A 16,069-nucleotide genomic window follows, 5' to 3' on the forward strand; every position below is an offset into this window, starting at 1 on the left:
TTTGTATCTCAGTGCACTGTCAACAGCAACTGTCCACTGCTTTTCAGTGTCCTCAGCACTGCAGAGGGTGAACATAGGACCTGTGAGCTTGTTTCACCAGCATCTCATGCTGGCATACATCTCTTCTGCTGTAGTCCCAGCTCTTCCTCCTTGCAGTGGGGATAATGTGTGAGTGCATGGACTATCAGTTCATTATGGCTCATAATGAGCTCATTATGATAAAGGTCATATTTACTAAATGTACTCACTTTTTCAGATAAGCCAGTTCCCTGAATGAACTTTGTATGTGTCTGCACAAGCATTAGGGTGGGCATAAAGGAAGGGATATAAACGCCTAGAGACCATAGGCCCATTTTAAGGGTTTGAGCTGCTGTACTCTCACAAAAATGGAATTCCAGGCTGAACAGAAACCTGTTTAAGGAGCAGCTGGAAGAGGAGAGAGGCTAATGTCAGAAAACAGCAGTAAAACCAGGAGACTCCATCTCCCTATTCCGCTTTTGTCTCCTTGCACATGAAGTTATGACAGCTCAGTGAATGCATGTGGAAAGAAAGATGGTGGACAGGTCTGGTGCAGGAAACAGAAGTGTCTGGTAGTTAACAGCCCTGTGCATAAATACAAGCGGTGATGTGGGCAGGGAAGAGCCATGGTTGGCGAGGTTTCCATGGGGCGATGCACGAAGGAGACAGCGCTGGGGGGGTAGGGACGGGACAAGGACGGCTGCACCGCGGCCTGAGGGGCGGCGGAGGGGCAGGAGGTGCCGCAGGCCGGTGGGGCTGCAGCGGGCGGAGGGGCAGGAGGTGCCGCAGGCCTGAGGGGCTGCAGCGGGCGCAGGGGCAGGAGGTGCCGCAGGCCTGGGGGGCTGCAGCGGGCGGAGGGGCAGGAGGTGCCGCAGGCCTGAGGGGCTGCAGCGGGCGGAGGGGCAGGAGGTGCCGCAGGCCTGAGGGGCTGCAGCGGGCGGAGGGGCAGGAGGTGCCGCAGGCCTGAGGGGCTGCAGCGGGCGGAGGGGCAGGGGGTGCCGCAGGCCGGTGGGGCTGCAGCGGGCGGAGGGGCAGGAGGTGCCGCAGGCCGGTGGGGCTGCAGCGGGCGGAGGGGCAGGAGGTGCCGCAGGCCTGAGGGGCTGCAGCGGAGCGGCTCCGGTGAGGCCGCTGTCCCCAGGCTCCGAGCCCCGCCGGTCCCCTTGGAGCGGGCGGTGCTGCGGGGCGGGGCGGGCCGGGGCTGCCGGGGATGCTCCGGTGCGGGGCGGGTCGGGTCCTCGCCGGGCTCCTCCCGCTGCCCTGGCTCCTCGGCCACGTCTGAAAGCGGCTCATTGTGTCCGCAGCCAGCTCGGGTCCGCCGAGGGAAGGTAGGGGTAGGCCGGGAGCGGGGGGGGGGGGGGCAGGTCGGGGTCCCGCTCGGCGGGCCGGGAGGTGACGGACAGGTTGCTTTGGGTGTCTGATGTTGATGTTTGTCACCGGTTGCACTGCGGTCAGGGGACATTTGTCAGCCGTGGGCTCAGCGGGTGAGGTACCCGTGGTACCGGTGCGGAGGTCCCGCACCGCCCGGGCGGCCGTTGCGTGAGGCGCAGTCAGCGCTTGTCTGAGGTAAAGATGTTCGAAATGTTGCAAATCTGCCTTATTTTTTATTTTCTCCCATCCCTCCCTTCCCCTCCATGGCTGCTTGGATTGGTTTTGGGTTTTGTTGCTTGAGTTAGAGGGGGGAATGAGGTGCTTTAGAGAACATTCCCCATCGTTTGAGGGAATCCTTTCCCATTTTCCTGCTGTGTCCCCCCTGTTTGCAGTGGACAGAGAATTTGTCGTTATTTCGTTGTTGCAGCAGTTGCTGTGCTGGGGCACAGGGTGCACCTCAGCCCGTTCGCCCTCGGAGAGTGTGGGGTCCAACGTGAACAGCATTGTCACTGTCACCCCCTTTGGCCGTCATTAAAACCGTAAGTAGTAGTTCCTAAAAGCTGCAGCTGAGCAGACCTCGTTTCTTGAGCACAGGGAATTGCTATAGGTGAAAACTGTAATCTTCAGATGCATTGCATGGAGAAATAGGTGTTGTAGGGAGGGCTGTGCCTTGACATGGCCGCTTGTTCAGGCTGGACAACGCGTCCTAGCCTCAAATTACATATATACATATATAGTATAGATATAGATATATATATAAGCACACATACATATATCTCTAGATATCTATCTAAAGACTTGATAACACAATGAAACATACCATAGGTTTCATAGGTGACCAGAAAAAAGGCACTGGATTTCCATATAGATATATGTTTCATTGTGTTATCAAGTCTTTAGGCCTGATGATAACCTGGAAGCAATTCTTCCAATCTCATTTTCCACTAGATTGTAAAAGGAGGAATGTTTTAAAAACTGAGCTAACACTGTCAGCTGAAATACTAATACAATGTTAGAATTCAAAATGACTGATTACAGTACATTTATTGTACTTTCTGTTGCCATTTCAGTGTTGTATTAAAAAAATAAGTAGGCTTATTAATATTTTCTTCAACTATTTAGCAATGATCAGCTGTTAGAAAGACTTTTAACTCTTTTTGAAGTACCAGTGGTTATAGAAGGCACCCACTGAGCTCTTCTTTCCTCATTCAAAGGCCAATCTGAATATTGTTGGCTTTTGCTCTGTGCAGATGTGTCATTTCTAGCTGTGCAGGAGCAGTGAAAACTGACATTTTGTCAGCTGGGTGATTTATATCAAGAACTATTAGAAATGCTGTTGTGTGTTTTTCTTGGACCAGTTTTGTCACGTTCCTGTGGTTCAGTTTTTTCAGCAGGAAGCTACGTTTGTAATGTTAGCTTGTAGCAGCCAGTCTGGTGGTGGTTGCATTGGTGTGGTGTCTTAGAGATGAAGTACGTAGTGAGTAAATGTCTCCATGAGGTATAGCAGACCTTTATGTGGTCTCTGATCTGTTTCCCACACCATGCACAAACATTTCCCTATTAATTCTATAAAATGCATGATGCCATTTACTGTTACAATTTTTTCACAGTCAGTGCTGAGGTATTTTGCTGAATTACAAGTACATAAATGATACTTACATCCAGCTCATATGGTTGCTCTGAAAGTCAGCATTTAGTATACGACAAGCATACAGGACAAAATCATTTTTGGTGAGCAAGAGGTTGAACACAGTATATCATTAAGTTATAATTTTTCAGTGGAAGAGATCAGTCTGGGAAATGAATATGTGCATTTTTGCATTTTGTGGGAATTGAAGTATTTTGTGCCTAAAGAGTTTGGCTTTAAAGTGTTGCATAAACTGTTTTAAATGATCATTTGCTGGAAACTCAGACACAAAATGGCTGAAGACTTTGACAAAGACGGCTAAGATTCAGTCGCTCAGAAGTCACTTTAGGGGACAAGATACTTGTATTTCTTCTCTCAGTTGTTCTGCTTTCTTCCAGCCATATTTTTCAGCCTTCCAGAAACAGAACTAGACCCGTTTGTTCCAAGGGAGTCTTTCATCTCAGCCATGTGTCCCAGGCTCAAAGCAAGCCCATGTTTCTCTACAGGTCTAATGTGGAGCACTCTCTTGCTGTCTTTCTATAGTTTTACTATCCCAGAAAAAAAATGAGCACTGTAACAGGAGGGTCTTTTTTTTTAGCTATAAAGTTAATTTACTAGGTCTCTTCAGGTTGAATTCTGTACTGAAATGAAGTTCACTGAGGAACTTGTGCTCCTTTCAGTTTAGACCTGCAAAGGTTTGATTACTGAATTCCAACATTATCTTACATGATAAAAGAGTAATAATGAAAGCAAGAGCTAAACAATTATCCACGGCACAATGTAGTTATTTCCTCCTCCATTTGTTTCTACCATTCTGGGTCTGAAAAGTGCTTTGTTTAGAAAACAAGCTTTCTGGGATCAATACTGCCACTCACTGTGTGTTTAGCCTCCCTAGTAAACCTGGATAGCTTTCTGTAATGGATTGTAGTCTCAGCAAGCACTAGTAGATACTAGTGGCCCTGCAGCTCAGGATTCTGTCAGAACCAGTTTAAGTGATTAAGAAAATCATTGCTCTGTTGGCTAGTTTGTATAATTAATTTCCTTTGCACAATATGTAAGAACAGTTATTCTGGGACAGAGCCAGGATTCATCTAGTCCAGGATCTTGCTTCCATTAGTAGCCATTCAAGACTGGCTTGACTCAGGACTCTCAGCTAAACCATATATACAGATTTTCAGATCACATTTTGAACATTTTTATAGGCTTGTGAAGAGATGATTCTGCCTGAAGATTTTGTTAGAGTGAGAGTTTTGGTTATTTTGCTGTTTTCCAGAGCTCTCCCTGCAGAAATAGTATCATGCACACACACAAAAGTAATACTACTCTCAAAGAAGAGGAATACCACTGTGGCTGTTACTAAAATCGTTTTTGCTTAGCAGTATTCATTAAGTACAGAGGCATGTATTGTGGTACTACCAAATATTGCAATACTTAAGGTTTCTCAGGTGAGAGATGTGGAAGGTGTTAAGAGTGCTCTATGCTGCAAGTTGGCATTCCTCGCAGTCTGTTTTTCTGCCTCTGGTAGCCTCCTTGACACTTCTAGTCAGTCTGATTTCATGAGTCAACAAGGAGGTAGGTGCCTGCTGGAGGGTTCTGTCTCTGAGGTGGCAGTTGAGAGCTGAATATATACTCAAGCTGGATGTCTGGCTGTCCTGGTGCTTCTCCCTTTCAGTCAGCAGGCCTGCTTGAGTAAGGCAGGGGCAGCACAAGGAAGCTCTGCTGGGAAGCAGAGAAGGAAGAAGAGGGACGGGAACAAGCCCCTTTCTAGCTCTCCTGGGGTCCCCATGTCTTGCCACTCAGCTGTCAGAGGAGGAGGAGCACACTGGCAGAGAAGGAGAAGAGGCAATGCAAAGCAAGGCCCAGACTAGTAACTGGTCAAGTTTTGTCATGTTGCCTTTCTGTGTGGAAAGAGCTTGCCTTGCAGCACCCTCTGGCGAGCCCTGCGGTGGAGTAAATGGAGGATCAGAAGCAGCCTGTATTGTAGGGTGCGTTCACTGACAATTAGAATTATGGAATCGTTCAGGTTGGAAAAGACCACCAAGTCATCAAGTCCAAGTTAACTCAGCACTGGCAAGGCGATGATATAATGTAACCTGTTCAGTAGATTTAAATATATATACATATATAATATAATATATATATTATATATAATACGTATAATAAATATACATATTCAGCAGTTTCATGAGAAGACGATTTTTCAGGGTGTTCAAGATCTGCTTTCTGCTGCCAACATTTGTCAAAAATCCTTAAGGAGCTTGGTGGGTTAGAAAGCTGCACATTAAAGGAGTGAGAGTTTAATGCGGGCTGAAAGCACCTTGTCTGGAGGACGCAACTGCAGATGGTAAAAGGATATTTACTTGCAAATAGAATTATAGTGCCCAGTGTGAGAAATGCAGAAATTAAAGGTACTGTTTACAGAGAAAAAACAGTGAACTGGATGTGTGTTTGGCCTCATGCACCGGAAACTGCCCCAGAGAATACTCTTACAGATGCTGCATTTTGTTGTGTAATTACTCATTTCTATGTGGTGACTACATGCATGCAGATTCCGTAGAAACATCGCAACTTACCTGAAGGGGTAGAAGATGAATCTTAAATGCTGAAAACGAGAATCTACTTAGTGCTTTACTTTGATATCACAATGTTTCTTGTAGTTTATATCATACTAAAGAGTAGGGAAATAGTTTGGCTGCAGTCATTTTGCATATTATTTGTACTGCTTACAGTGGGCAGACTAGTTCAGACACAAATTATGGACTAGTACTCATGCTAGCTGTGTTTTTGTTGACACAGTACTGTCTGCAACAGTACTTGGGTGGGAATCAGATGAGGAGAGGTCAGAGAGGCAGTCAACACAGATTTGAGTTTAAAACCCCAGCTTTGTGTTTGACATCTACATGTTTTTATTCCTTACTCCCTCTTCCCTTGCTAATAAGGCATAAAGAGCAGTCAGTGTTTTATTTCTGCTGTGGTCTTTATTAGAGTGGAGCAGCAAGTCTGTGTAGTTAGAGCAGAAACACATTAATTCATTAGAAAGTATTATTGTGTCTTTAAAAGGTATGTAATGGGCCAGACTGAGGAGCTGCAGGATGCAGTCAGTGCAGAAAATACCTGACTTTTGCAGAGACTTGAGGTAGTTCTGGCTGCCTGTCTTTCAGGTGTAGGAACTATTTAAGGAAAACTTGAAATAGCAAAAGCAGCTGCTCTTCCATGTTAACTTGAGTTCTCTCCTCACCTTGAAGTGTCAGTGCAGACTGCTGGATTGCTGATAGTCGCACTTGGTTGAGAAACTCATAGATGCTTCTGGTGGCATAATATGCAAAAATTCAGTATTTGAACAAGGCAGATTTTACCTATGAAGTATTAAATTGGATTAATTCAGCCATATGGAATTAAATTGGATGTTTATCTACCTGTTCTTGTGCCCAACAGTAGCAGGTATTGGATTACTAGGCAAAATGTGGAAATGTTTTCTCCGAGTAGATCTCCCAGATGCAGGCAGACACCTCCAACCGCCTACAGTCATGGGAGTTGCTAAGCCACCAGCTGGAACCTCATATTTGCTTTCACAGCCTTGGGGAGATTCTCTTCCATTAATTACTTTCAGTTGATAATTTGTTGAACTCCTGTATAGTCTTGCTGCCACAGCATTTTGAGGTAGAGTTTCACATTTTTATAATGCAGTGTACAAAAAGCTTTTTTTGTAAGTGATCATGTAATTGATTTCTCCCAATTTTCCTGTTTTGAGCAGTCATGAGGAAGTGTTTCTGCAGATACTCTGTCCAGGCCAGCTGTGACCTGTTCAGGAAGCATCTCTTCCAGGCTGATGAACTTCAGTATTGCTTTTCCAGAAGTAATTGACTGTCACTGTGATTAATCTTTGTACTTCACTGTATTCTGCTATATTGTCTTGAAGGATTATCATGGGCAAATCAGCATGCAGAATATGATGCTCTAAAAACAGTCGTAGTGATCTGAGTCAGGAGGTCTTGGCATTAAGCCAAGGCGCCAGTGGTTCCATAGTTAACATTTCATGGTTTAGTGCAGTGCCAGGGTATCAGACTACACCTATCATTCTTCAGTTCCCTACAGCCTACAGATGTACAGACTACAGCCATCTTATGGGTTGTGCAGCAAAATACAAAAGCCAACTCAGAGTGTGTTTGGTCCACAGACACTTTGCCCCCTCATTCCTTTGCCAAAAATTGGCAGCATATTTGTTTGCATCACAAGCATTAATACCAGAGCAGAGAGACTGGGCTACTCTTTCCATACTTGTCTGTCTGGATATATTAGTGGGCATTTCAGTGAGTATAGTGACATCTGGGTCTTGTAAAAGGTCTGTTTTTTTTGGGCTTTAAATTTGCTTATGAGCCTAGCCCTGAAAAAAAATAAGGTTATTTATGAGCACTCTGTTACGTTTTGTCCCATTTTGCTATTTAAAAACCAAGCCTGCTGAAGTGAGAACAATCAGGTTACTGTGCAAAAGAGCTGGCGCAGGGCAGCAGGATGAGCGGACAGTGGGGTGGATTGCAGCCTGGCTGAAGGCCAGGCCCACAGGCTGGCGGTCAGTGGAACGAAATCTAGTTGAGGGCCAGTAACTAGCAGTGTATCCCAGAGGTCAAGTGCAGAATCCAGACCTGTCTTCACTAACAATATGGATGATGGGGAAGAGTGTACATTCAGCAAGTTTGCTGAGGGTGGGAAACTGGGAGGAGTGTCTGATGCTGGGAGATCTTGCCAATGTTTATAAATAGGGAGAAGTGTAAATAGTGTAAATATGGAGAATGTAAAGAAAATGGGGCCAGGCTGCTTACAGTGATGCCCAGTGACAGGACAAGAGGTGATGGGCACAAACAGAAGCAGAGAAAGTTCCCTCTGAACATCAGGAAACACTTCTCACTGTGCAGGTGAGGGAGCACTGACAGTGGCTGCCCAGGGAAGTTGTGGAGACTCCAAGCTTGGAGATGCTCCATCCACAGTCATCTGGATGCTGTTCTGGGCTGGATGTAGGTTGATGCGAATATAGAGAAAAGGGCCTTGCCTCAGCAGGCAACACCACCACTAAATCCTCAGTGATAAACATAGTTTTAGAAATTACTAAATGCTGTTGCTAAGCTACAGAAACAGTTTGTATTGTGAAGCCAGGAGCATAAAACAGTAAAGAGGCATTTTTAGTTGAGTGGCTATAAACTGGAGTGGATGTGAGGAATATGCAGATCTTTGAATCCAGAGAAGACCAGTGAAGCTGCTGAAGGGTCTCGAGAACAAGTGCCATGAGGAGCTGCTGAGGAAACTGGGCTTGTTTAGCCTGGAGAAAAGGAGGCTGAGGGGATTACATTATCACTCTCTGCAACTACCTGAAAGGAGATTGCAGCAAGGTGGAGTCAGTCTCTGCTCTCAAATAACAAGTAATAGGACGAGAGGAAATACCCTCAAGTTGTGCCAGGGAAGGTTTAGACTGAATATTAGGAACAATTTCTTCACCAAAAGGTTATCAAGCATTGGAACAGGCTGCCCAAGGACGTGGTTGAGTCACCATCCCTGGGTGTGGTTAAAAGACATGGTGTAGACATGGTGTGTAGGGACATGGTCTAGTCCTGGGTTAACAGCTGGACTTGATCTTAAAGGCTTTTTCAAACCGGAATGACTGTGTCTTGGGAGAAAAGTGTCTGCAAGCAAACTAATACCTTGCTCATTTGCCATACCCTCCTTACGAGATACTGCATGATACCAAAGGTGGATGTTTTTATTGACTCCTTTTGCCTACTCAGCTCATATTTCTGCTGTTTTTCTTGGCTTTTAAATAAAAGTTTAGTAGCAAAATCGTGTTAATTTAAGGTAGAATGCATTTCTTTATATAGTGAAGAAGCATTTACCCAGTGGAAGGAGACAGATCTGCCCATTTCTACTGTCTCTTTCAATTGACTATTTATTTCAACTTTTGGTACTAATTAATAGTTTTTTTCATGTTTCCTTGAGCTATCACTAAGAACTTAATGTATGTATTATGTCAAATCAGTGTGTATCTATATTCACTAGTCTGCATTGTTTACTGTCAAGAATTCAGAGCATGTTGATACATGTTGACATCTTCAATGTACCAATAAAAAACTTGTCTAAATGCAGCTAGATAGCAAATGCTTATATGTAAAACTCTTGAGAAGATGTGCATGCATGAGGATTCTTATCTTCCTAATACTGTGCCTGCTAACATACACTGACTGCTTACAAGTGGAATGTGCAAAAGTGAGAGCACAAAGGGGTAGGTGCCAAAAACCTCCAGTACAAGATCATGAGGAGTGCATATGGCTTGAACTTTGACTAAAACAGAAGTCCACTTGTGGGCAACATGCCTAAAATTTTCCAGGAGTTACATGCAGATTAATTGTAACTCACAAATGGATAATTTCTTAAATGCAAACTCAGAGTATTCAGTCATGGGGTATCTGCATTCCAGTCCAAAGGCATGCCAGCTGCTTTTTCTTTATTTTAGTAGTCACAGTTGCTGCTTTCCTGTCTACTGCTATGAAGGGATAGAAGCTCTTGCAGACAGAAATGGAAATACAGTGGAATGATTCAGAAAGATTTTTTTCCCCTCAGCAGTGTTTACCAGAATTTAAGTTGAGGGCTTTGTGTATTCTGTAAATTTTTACTTCTCCAGTAGCTGAGCTGCATCAACTCAAGGTTTCCTTCAGCATCAAGCACATGCTCCAAAGGAATTTCTGCTGTGATTTTGCTGTCACACATTACTTTCTTGCAGCTTCTGATACCTATCTCCCAGTGCCATTGGTTGAGGAAGCAAAGACTGATAAATACATAAGTGCATATTTGAAAGAAGGTTTTGCTAATGCAAGAGCTTGTATTGTGTAAATTGTGACATTATTATGTGCCATAGGGGCAATGGTTCACATGCATTTTCCTTTTCTTTTTCAGCTCTTGTAATTGCTTTTCCTTGGTGAGAATGGCAAGGATTCGAATTCCTAGCACAATTGTTATAATTTTTGTTGCAATTCAGACTGGATTCTTACTCTTCATGTATGCCCGGTATAGTAGCTTCATGACTCAGCCTGAGGAGAAACCATCTCAAGTCCATATCCTCATTCTCTCTTCTTGGCGGTCAGGATCTTCTTTTGTTGGTCAACTTTTCAGCCAGCACCCCAGTGTCTTCTACCTGATGGAGCCTGCATGGCATGTGTGGGTTACAATGTACCAGAACAGTGCCAAGGTCTTGCACATGGCAGTGCGGGACCTTGTCAGGTCGGTCTTTCTGTGTGACATGTCTGTGTTTGATGCTTACATGCCTTGGAAGAGAAACTTATCTGATCTTTTCCAGTGGGCAGTGAGTCGGGCTCTGTGTTCAGCTCCTGCCTGTGACTCCTTTCAGCGTACTGACATAACCAGTGAAATGGCATGCAAGACTCTTTGTGGACGGTACCCATTCAGCAAGGTGGAGGAAGCCTGTAAAACCTACAGTCATGTTGTCATCAAGGAGGTTCGATTCTTTGACTTGAAGGTCCTCTACCCCCTTCTCACTGATCCATCCCTGAATCTCAAAATCATTCACTTGGTCCGTGACCCCAGGGCAGTCGTCAAGTCACGGGAACAATCCGTCAAAGCATTAGCCCGTGACAATGGGATTGTTTTGAGCACCAATGGCACCAAAGTGGAAGACAGCAAATACAAAGTAATGCAAGAGATCTGTAGAAGTCATGTTCAGATTTATGAAACGGCTACTCTAAAACCACCCCATTTCCTTAAAGATCGCTATTTAATGATCCGTTTTGAAGACCTGGTGAAGGATCCGTTATCAGAAATCTCAGAAATGTATAAATTTGCTGATCTTAGTTTGACCCCCATGCTCAAAAGCTGGATCTATAATATCACACATGGAGAGGGACCAGGAAAGAAAAAAGAAGCCTTCAAAATCACATCTCGAGATGCAGTTAGTGTTTCACAGGCCTGGAGAAATGCTCTTTCCTTCCAGAAAATTAAGAAAATACAGGAAGTTTGCAGAGGTGCTATAAACATGCTTGGCTATCAGCTGGTGGATTCAGAAAAAGAGCAGAAAGATCTGTCACTGGATTTAGTGCTGCCAAGAAGACAGAATCAGTTCAGTTGGTCATCATTTAATCCACAGCACTGAGACATGGTTTCTGAGATTGGGGTTGGGGTGTGGTGTGTAGATGGTTGCATATTTGTCTACTATGCAGCATAGAGGTTATTTGAAAATCCTTGGTTGATGAGTTTAACTATCTTCCTATCTGCTGTTTTTCCATAATGGAATGAGGTTTTTACCCTGAGTTCCTTACACTGAAAAAAAACCCAAAACCAAAAAAAGGCATAAGAAATACTGCGGATATTTGTCAGGTTGCACATTTACAGCTGAGCTGTGCTGCTCTCAGCATTGTTTTTAAAATATAATTTAAGTTCATTCTATTAAAAGATGAATTATCAAAGATGACTTTGTTAATTGATAATAGTTTTCTGTTTTCATGCTTTAAATACTTAAGAATTTCAGTTCCTAATGTGTATAAATGGAACAAAGTAGGAACTAAATTCCTCTTGTTTCTTTTAGAACCATTTGACTCTTTTCCTTTGCTTTAAAGTTGTTGTGCAGAACTTTTCAGTCTTCTCTTGACGTTTTACATTTTAACATAATTTTAATATTTGAATTATGGAGAACTTTTATTAAAGTTCTCCAAGAGCTAGGACAACTGCAGCAGTTCTGTTGTAAAAGGCTTACACAAGAGCTTCATTTATTGATAGATTTCTTTTCCATGGAAAAGCAAAGTTTGCACTGAGATAGTTGATGGTGATGTTGGCATGGAATGCAGAAAGCAAAAAAGATGGAGAAACTTCGAGTGGAATCACTGTGGAAATAGCTTTTTAATGCTGCCGCAGTCATGTATTCTAATGCTGTGACATGGAGTAGGCACACACTTGATCATGCAGCATGATTCATATCATGCAGCATGATTCATATCATTAACAACAACAGGTTGTTAAAACCTGTTGTTTCCAACAACAGGTTGTTGTTAATGAAGATAACTGAGAATTTTGAGGTGCCCTGGGGATATTTGTATTGATTATACAGCTGTATGGAAGCTATCAGTTCAAACAGTTGTTGTAGAGAGACAGATGCTTGTGTAAGGGGTCTTTGTGTGGTTTTGTTTTAACTTTTCTGAATCCAGCATATCTCAGGATGGATAGTACATGTGTGATTGATACCAGATAATCCTCTTAGGGATACTTGATAAATGCTGTGCTGTAGCTTGTATACATAAAATCTTCAGTGCCACCATTGTAATCTGCTGTAGGAGGTAGATGCTCTTAGGGCTGTGAGGTAGGCCCATCAGTGCTGTGTCTTCTTGGAGGCATTCCTGTTGCTTATGGGGATTTTTCCTAAGTGTTCTCAGAGCTACCATGGGGCTTGTGGAGCCGTTTTTTTGTCTTGCTGGCTTTTCCAGGGACTATGAGGTTGTGCTGGTATTTCTCGTGCATTCTTCAGTTCTTCGGGGGCCATTTATTTACCAGGTTACCTGGGGCTTCCTTCCTATGTCAGGGAATATGGCATTTTGTGGTGGTAAGGGTACCCCGCTGTTGTATGTAGAACAAGAGTCTCTTGGGCTCCCCTGTGCAAGAGAGGTGTGAACAGAGTGGAGAGAATGCACTGAAGGGCTGCCGAAATGATGAAGGGATGAAGCAGCTCTTGAATTACAAGAGCCCAAGAGCACTGGGGCTGTTGAGCTGGGGAGGAGACAGCCTGGGCTGGGATGTGTGTGAGCACCTGAAGAGCCAGGCCCTGGCATGGTGCTGTGGTGGCAGCTCATGGTGGCCTGGAAGTCTGCGAGGCCTTTGCTTTCATTCTCTTGCCTGTGCTGATGAACATGTGCAGGTGAGAGGCCTGCTTGTGCTCCCTTTCTGTGGTAGGTGTTCTTCATGCCAAGTAAGACAAGCAAACACTTCTAACACTGTCTGTGCTGCAGTTTCCCTGAGGAGGATCATCTGCCAAAGGCTGAAGACAGCTGGGTGCCTGAGTGTTTAGGCATTAGAAGTGTCCACAGTGGATTAGAAGTGTCCACAATGTGGTTAATTGGATAAAATCATGTGTAGTTTGCCCATTTCCCCATGGTAGTATTTTACCTTCACTCTAGACACTCTGCCCCACCTTCTGGATAGCCCGAGTAACTCCCACGATTGCGGGTCCTGCACTCAGCTGCTGCTCACATGTGGACAGGCAGGTCTGGTGCAAGAGCAGCGTAGCACGGTTCCATGTACTGCTTCTTGCAGATGGTCAGATTTGAACAGTGGCTAAAACCAGGCCTATAAACAGCAACTGTAAAGTGTTTGTGATGTGTCTCACAGTTCTGCTGCACTCACGAAGTGTTTTAAGCTGTGGGCAGAAATTCCTTGGTTTCTCTTCACTGTTTTCCTGCTCCCCCATGTTCTGTTTTATCTTGCATAAAACTGAGGGTTTGGAGGTTTTCTTGTGTAGTTTTTTGTTTAGAATTTCTTGGTGAGATTTTCTCACTCAGGTGTTATGGTTTTCTTGTTAGTTTTGTGGGATTTGGTATTTATCAGTCAGGATTTATCATTTACTGCTCAGAGCACAGGTTTTTAAATCTAACCTCAACCAGGGCCTTGGGTAACATGGTCTAGTGTGAGGTGTCCTTGCCTATGGAAAGGGGTTTGGAAGTGTATGATCATAAAGTCCTTTGAACCCAAACCACTCTATGATTCTACCATAAGCTGTAAAGCCCCAGCAAGCATTTGGGTTCTGATATTGGCAGTTTTTCAGCTAGAGTTTAGGGTTTATAGCTAATTGTCAGATAGACAGGCCTAAGTCCTGAGATAATAAGCTTTGGGCTATTTATAGAATCATAGACTTATAGAATAGGGTTGGAAAGGACCTTAAGATGATCCAGCTCCGATCCTGCTGCCATGGGCAGGGACACCTTGCACTAAATCATGTTACCCAAGGCTCTGTCCAACCTGCCAGGGGTGGAGAATTCATAACTTCCCTGGAAACCCATTCCAGTGCCTCACCACACTAACAGTAAAGAATTTCTTCCTTGTATCTAACCTGATGTTCCTCTTTTAAAGTTTGAACACATAACCCCTTGTCCTATCACTACAGTCCCTAATGAACAGTCCCTCCCCAGCATCCTTAAAGGCCCCCTTCAGATACTGGAAGGCTGCTCTGAGGTCTCCACGCAGCCTTCTCTTCTCCAGGCTGAACAACTGAACAACCCAACTTTCTCAGCCTGTCTTCATACAGGAGGTGCTCCAGCCCCTGATCATCCTCGTGGCCTCCTCTGGACTTGTTCCAACAGTTCCATGTCCATTTTATGTTGAGGACACTAGAACTGCACACAGTGCTCCAGGTGAGGTCTCATGAGAGCAGAGCAGAGGGGCAGGATCACCTCCTTCGCCCTGCTGGTCACGCTCCTTTTGATGCAGCCCAGGATACGTTTGCTTTCTGGGCTGTAAGCACACACTGCAGCCGGCTCATGTTCAGTTTCTCATTGACCAACACCCCCAAGTCCTTCTCCTTGGGCTGCTCTGAATCTCTTCTCTGCCCAACCTGTAGCTGTGCCTGGGATTGCTTCGAACTGGGTGTAGGACCTTGCACTTGGCATGGTTAAATTTATCATTTATTGAACCTAATCCCAGAAAGAAGAAGAGATTAGGATGGATAGTTCTGTGTCCTTCAGATGCTGAGAACTCTGATTTGCACAGAACTAGAGTGACCTTAAGCCAAGACATAGCATATTAATTGATCTCCTCTGCAGACAGGTTCCACCAGTATCTCAGTCTTTAGAGCTCTTACAGGATTTTCTTAGAAGAAAATAATTCTATTTTTCATTTCTGTCATCAGAGGAAAGGATGTTCATGTGGGAGTCTGCTACTTCACTTTACAACCAAGACATGTAGGTGCTGTCTCTAGTCACCAGTGCCAAGTGGGAGCTGCCTACAGACTCCTTTTTTACAGTTAGCCAGGTTTATTTTGTTAGCAGGGGATATGCACAACACAGGCTGGGACGTGAAGTTATACATGCAGCATAGCACAGCTCAGGCCTGCACCTTCTCAGGTTAAGTGGATCACTAGCTCCTTGATTGCACTTTGGATTAGGATTACTGGAGTAACCTTCCACCACTCCTCCTGTAGCTCTGTGCTCTGATGCAGTTCTTGGTGTAATACAATGCAGGCACAACGTGCTGAACCTGACTGCTGTGGTGGCGAGCAGGTGGACTGGGAGCTGTGCTGGTCGAGGGGTAAGGCAAAGGGACAAGGGATGAGGTCAGAGGCCCTCCTCTCAAATCCAGAGTTGAATCTTATCCCTGAAGGAAGGAGCAGGGAAGGAGGCTCACAGCTGCTCACGGACTTACCTGACCATGGCCTGCGGCAGGAGCTGACCCTTCCACACTACACTGATGAAAGCTGCTCCCGTGATGACTCAGGCATCAGAACAGAAGGGGTGAGGGTAGTGGAGCATGGAGCCCTGAGGCAGCCTCACTGCCAGGTGTTTGGTGCATTAATAAATAACTGTTTCATTCTTCACACTCATGGCTCTGGGGCCTGCCATCCCTTTACATGCAGTAAGAGGTGCTTGAGGACAGTTTCCAAGGGAAGGAAGCCTCCTGTTGTGTCTGAGGGAGTGGTCCTAAGGCCTTTCAGACCATTTGTGGGTCACTGAGATGTGGAGGTCCCAGAGACCTCCAGCACTGCTCACAGGGCAGCTGGGGATATATGGACACTCGGGGCTGTTGTGGCATTTCCCATTATCCCAGGGGCAGACAGGCCCCCAAGGGCTGCAGGAGGTCCCCAGGCTGTGCCTAAGTTTGCCTGCAGCACCCTGAGACATCCCCAGTGTGTCTGGGGCAGAGGGTTGGGGTCTGTGTGGCTGGTGCTGGGAGATAGGGATGTTGTGTGCCACTGAGCCTTCTGCTTTTGTCTGGCTGTGCCTTGCAGGGTCATCAGGACAGTTTGACCTGTCATCACCTGCTGGTTTTCTTCTTTCCATTCCATCCATAACTCTCAATTTTTTT

General features: G+C 45.0%; 1 protein-coding gene across 3 annotated transcripts; it reads left to right on the top strand.

Annotated features, from left to right (window-relative positions):
- The first annotated feature begins 1,263 nt into the window (after positions 1 to 1,263).
- Positions 1,264 to 13,912, top strand: LOC101879576 (carbohydrate sulfotransferase 5). 3 transcript variants are annotated; one of them, XR_004550619.1, is made up of 4 exons: positions 1,264 to 1,343; positions 1,814 to 1,925; positions 9,953 to 12,017; positions 12,048 to 13,912. XR_004550619.1 is itself a non-coding variant. In XM_034073293.1 (3 exons), the coding sequence occupies exon 3, from the start codon at positions 9,981 to 9,983 to the stop codon at positions 11,160 to 11,162; it is 1,182 nt and encodes a 393-aa protein (XP_033929184.1). In that variant the 5' UTR covers positions 1,264 to 1,343; positions 1,814 to 1,925; positions 9,953 to 9,980; the 3' UTR covers positions 11,163 to 13,912. The 3 variants fall into 3 exon arrangements, 2 of the variants coding, with proteins under 2 accessions (XP_033929184.1, XP_033929185.1); XM_034073293.1 differs by having other exon boundaries at positions 9,953 to 13,912; XM_034073294.1 differs by lacking the exon at positions 1,814 to 1,925 and having other exon boundaries at positions 1,307 to 1,343; positions 9,953 to 13,912.
- The last annotated feature ends 2,157 nt before the right edge of the window (positions 13,913 to 16,069 follow it).

Source organism: Melopsittacus undulatus, chromosome Z (genome assembly GCF_012275295.1).
Source record: "Melopsittacus undulatus isolate bMelUnd1 chromosome Z, bMelUnd1.mat.Z, whole genome shotgun sequence".
NCBI classification, from domain to species: Eukaryota; Metazoa; Chordata; class Aves; order Psittaciformes; family Psittaculidae; genus Melopsittacus; species Melopsittacus undulatus.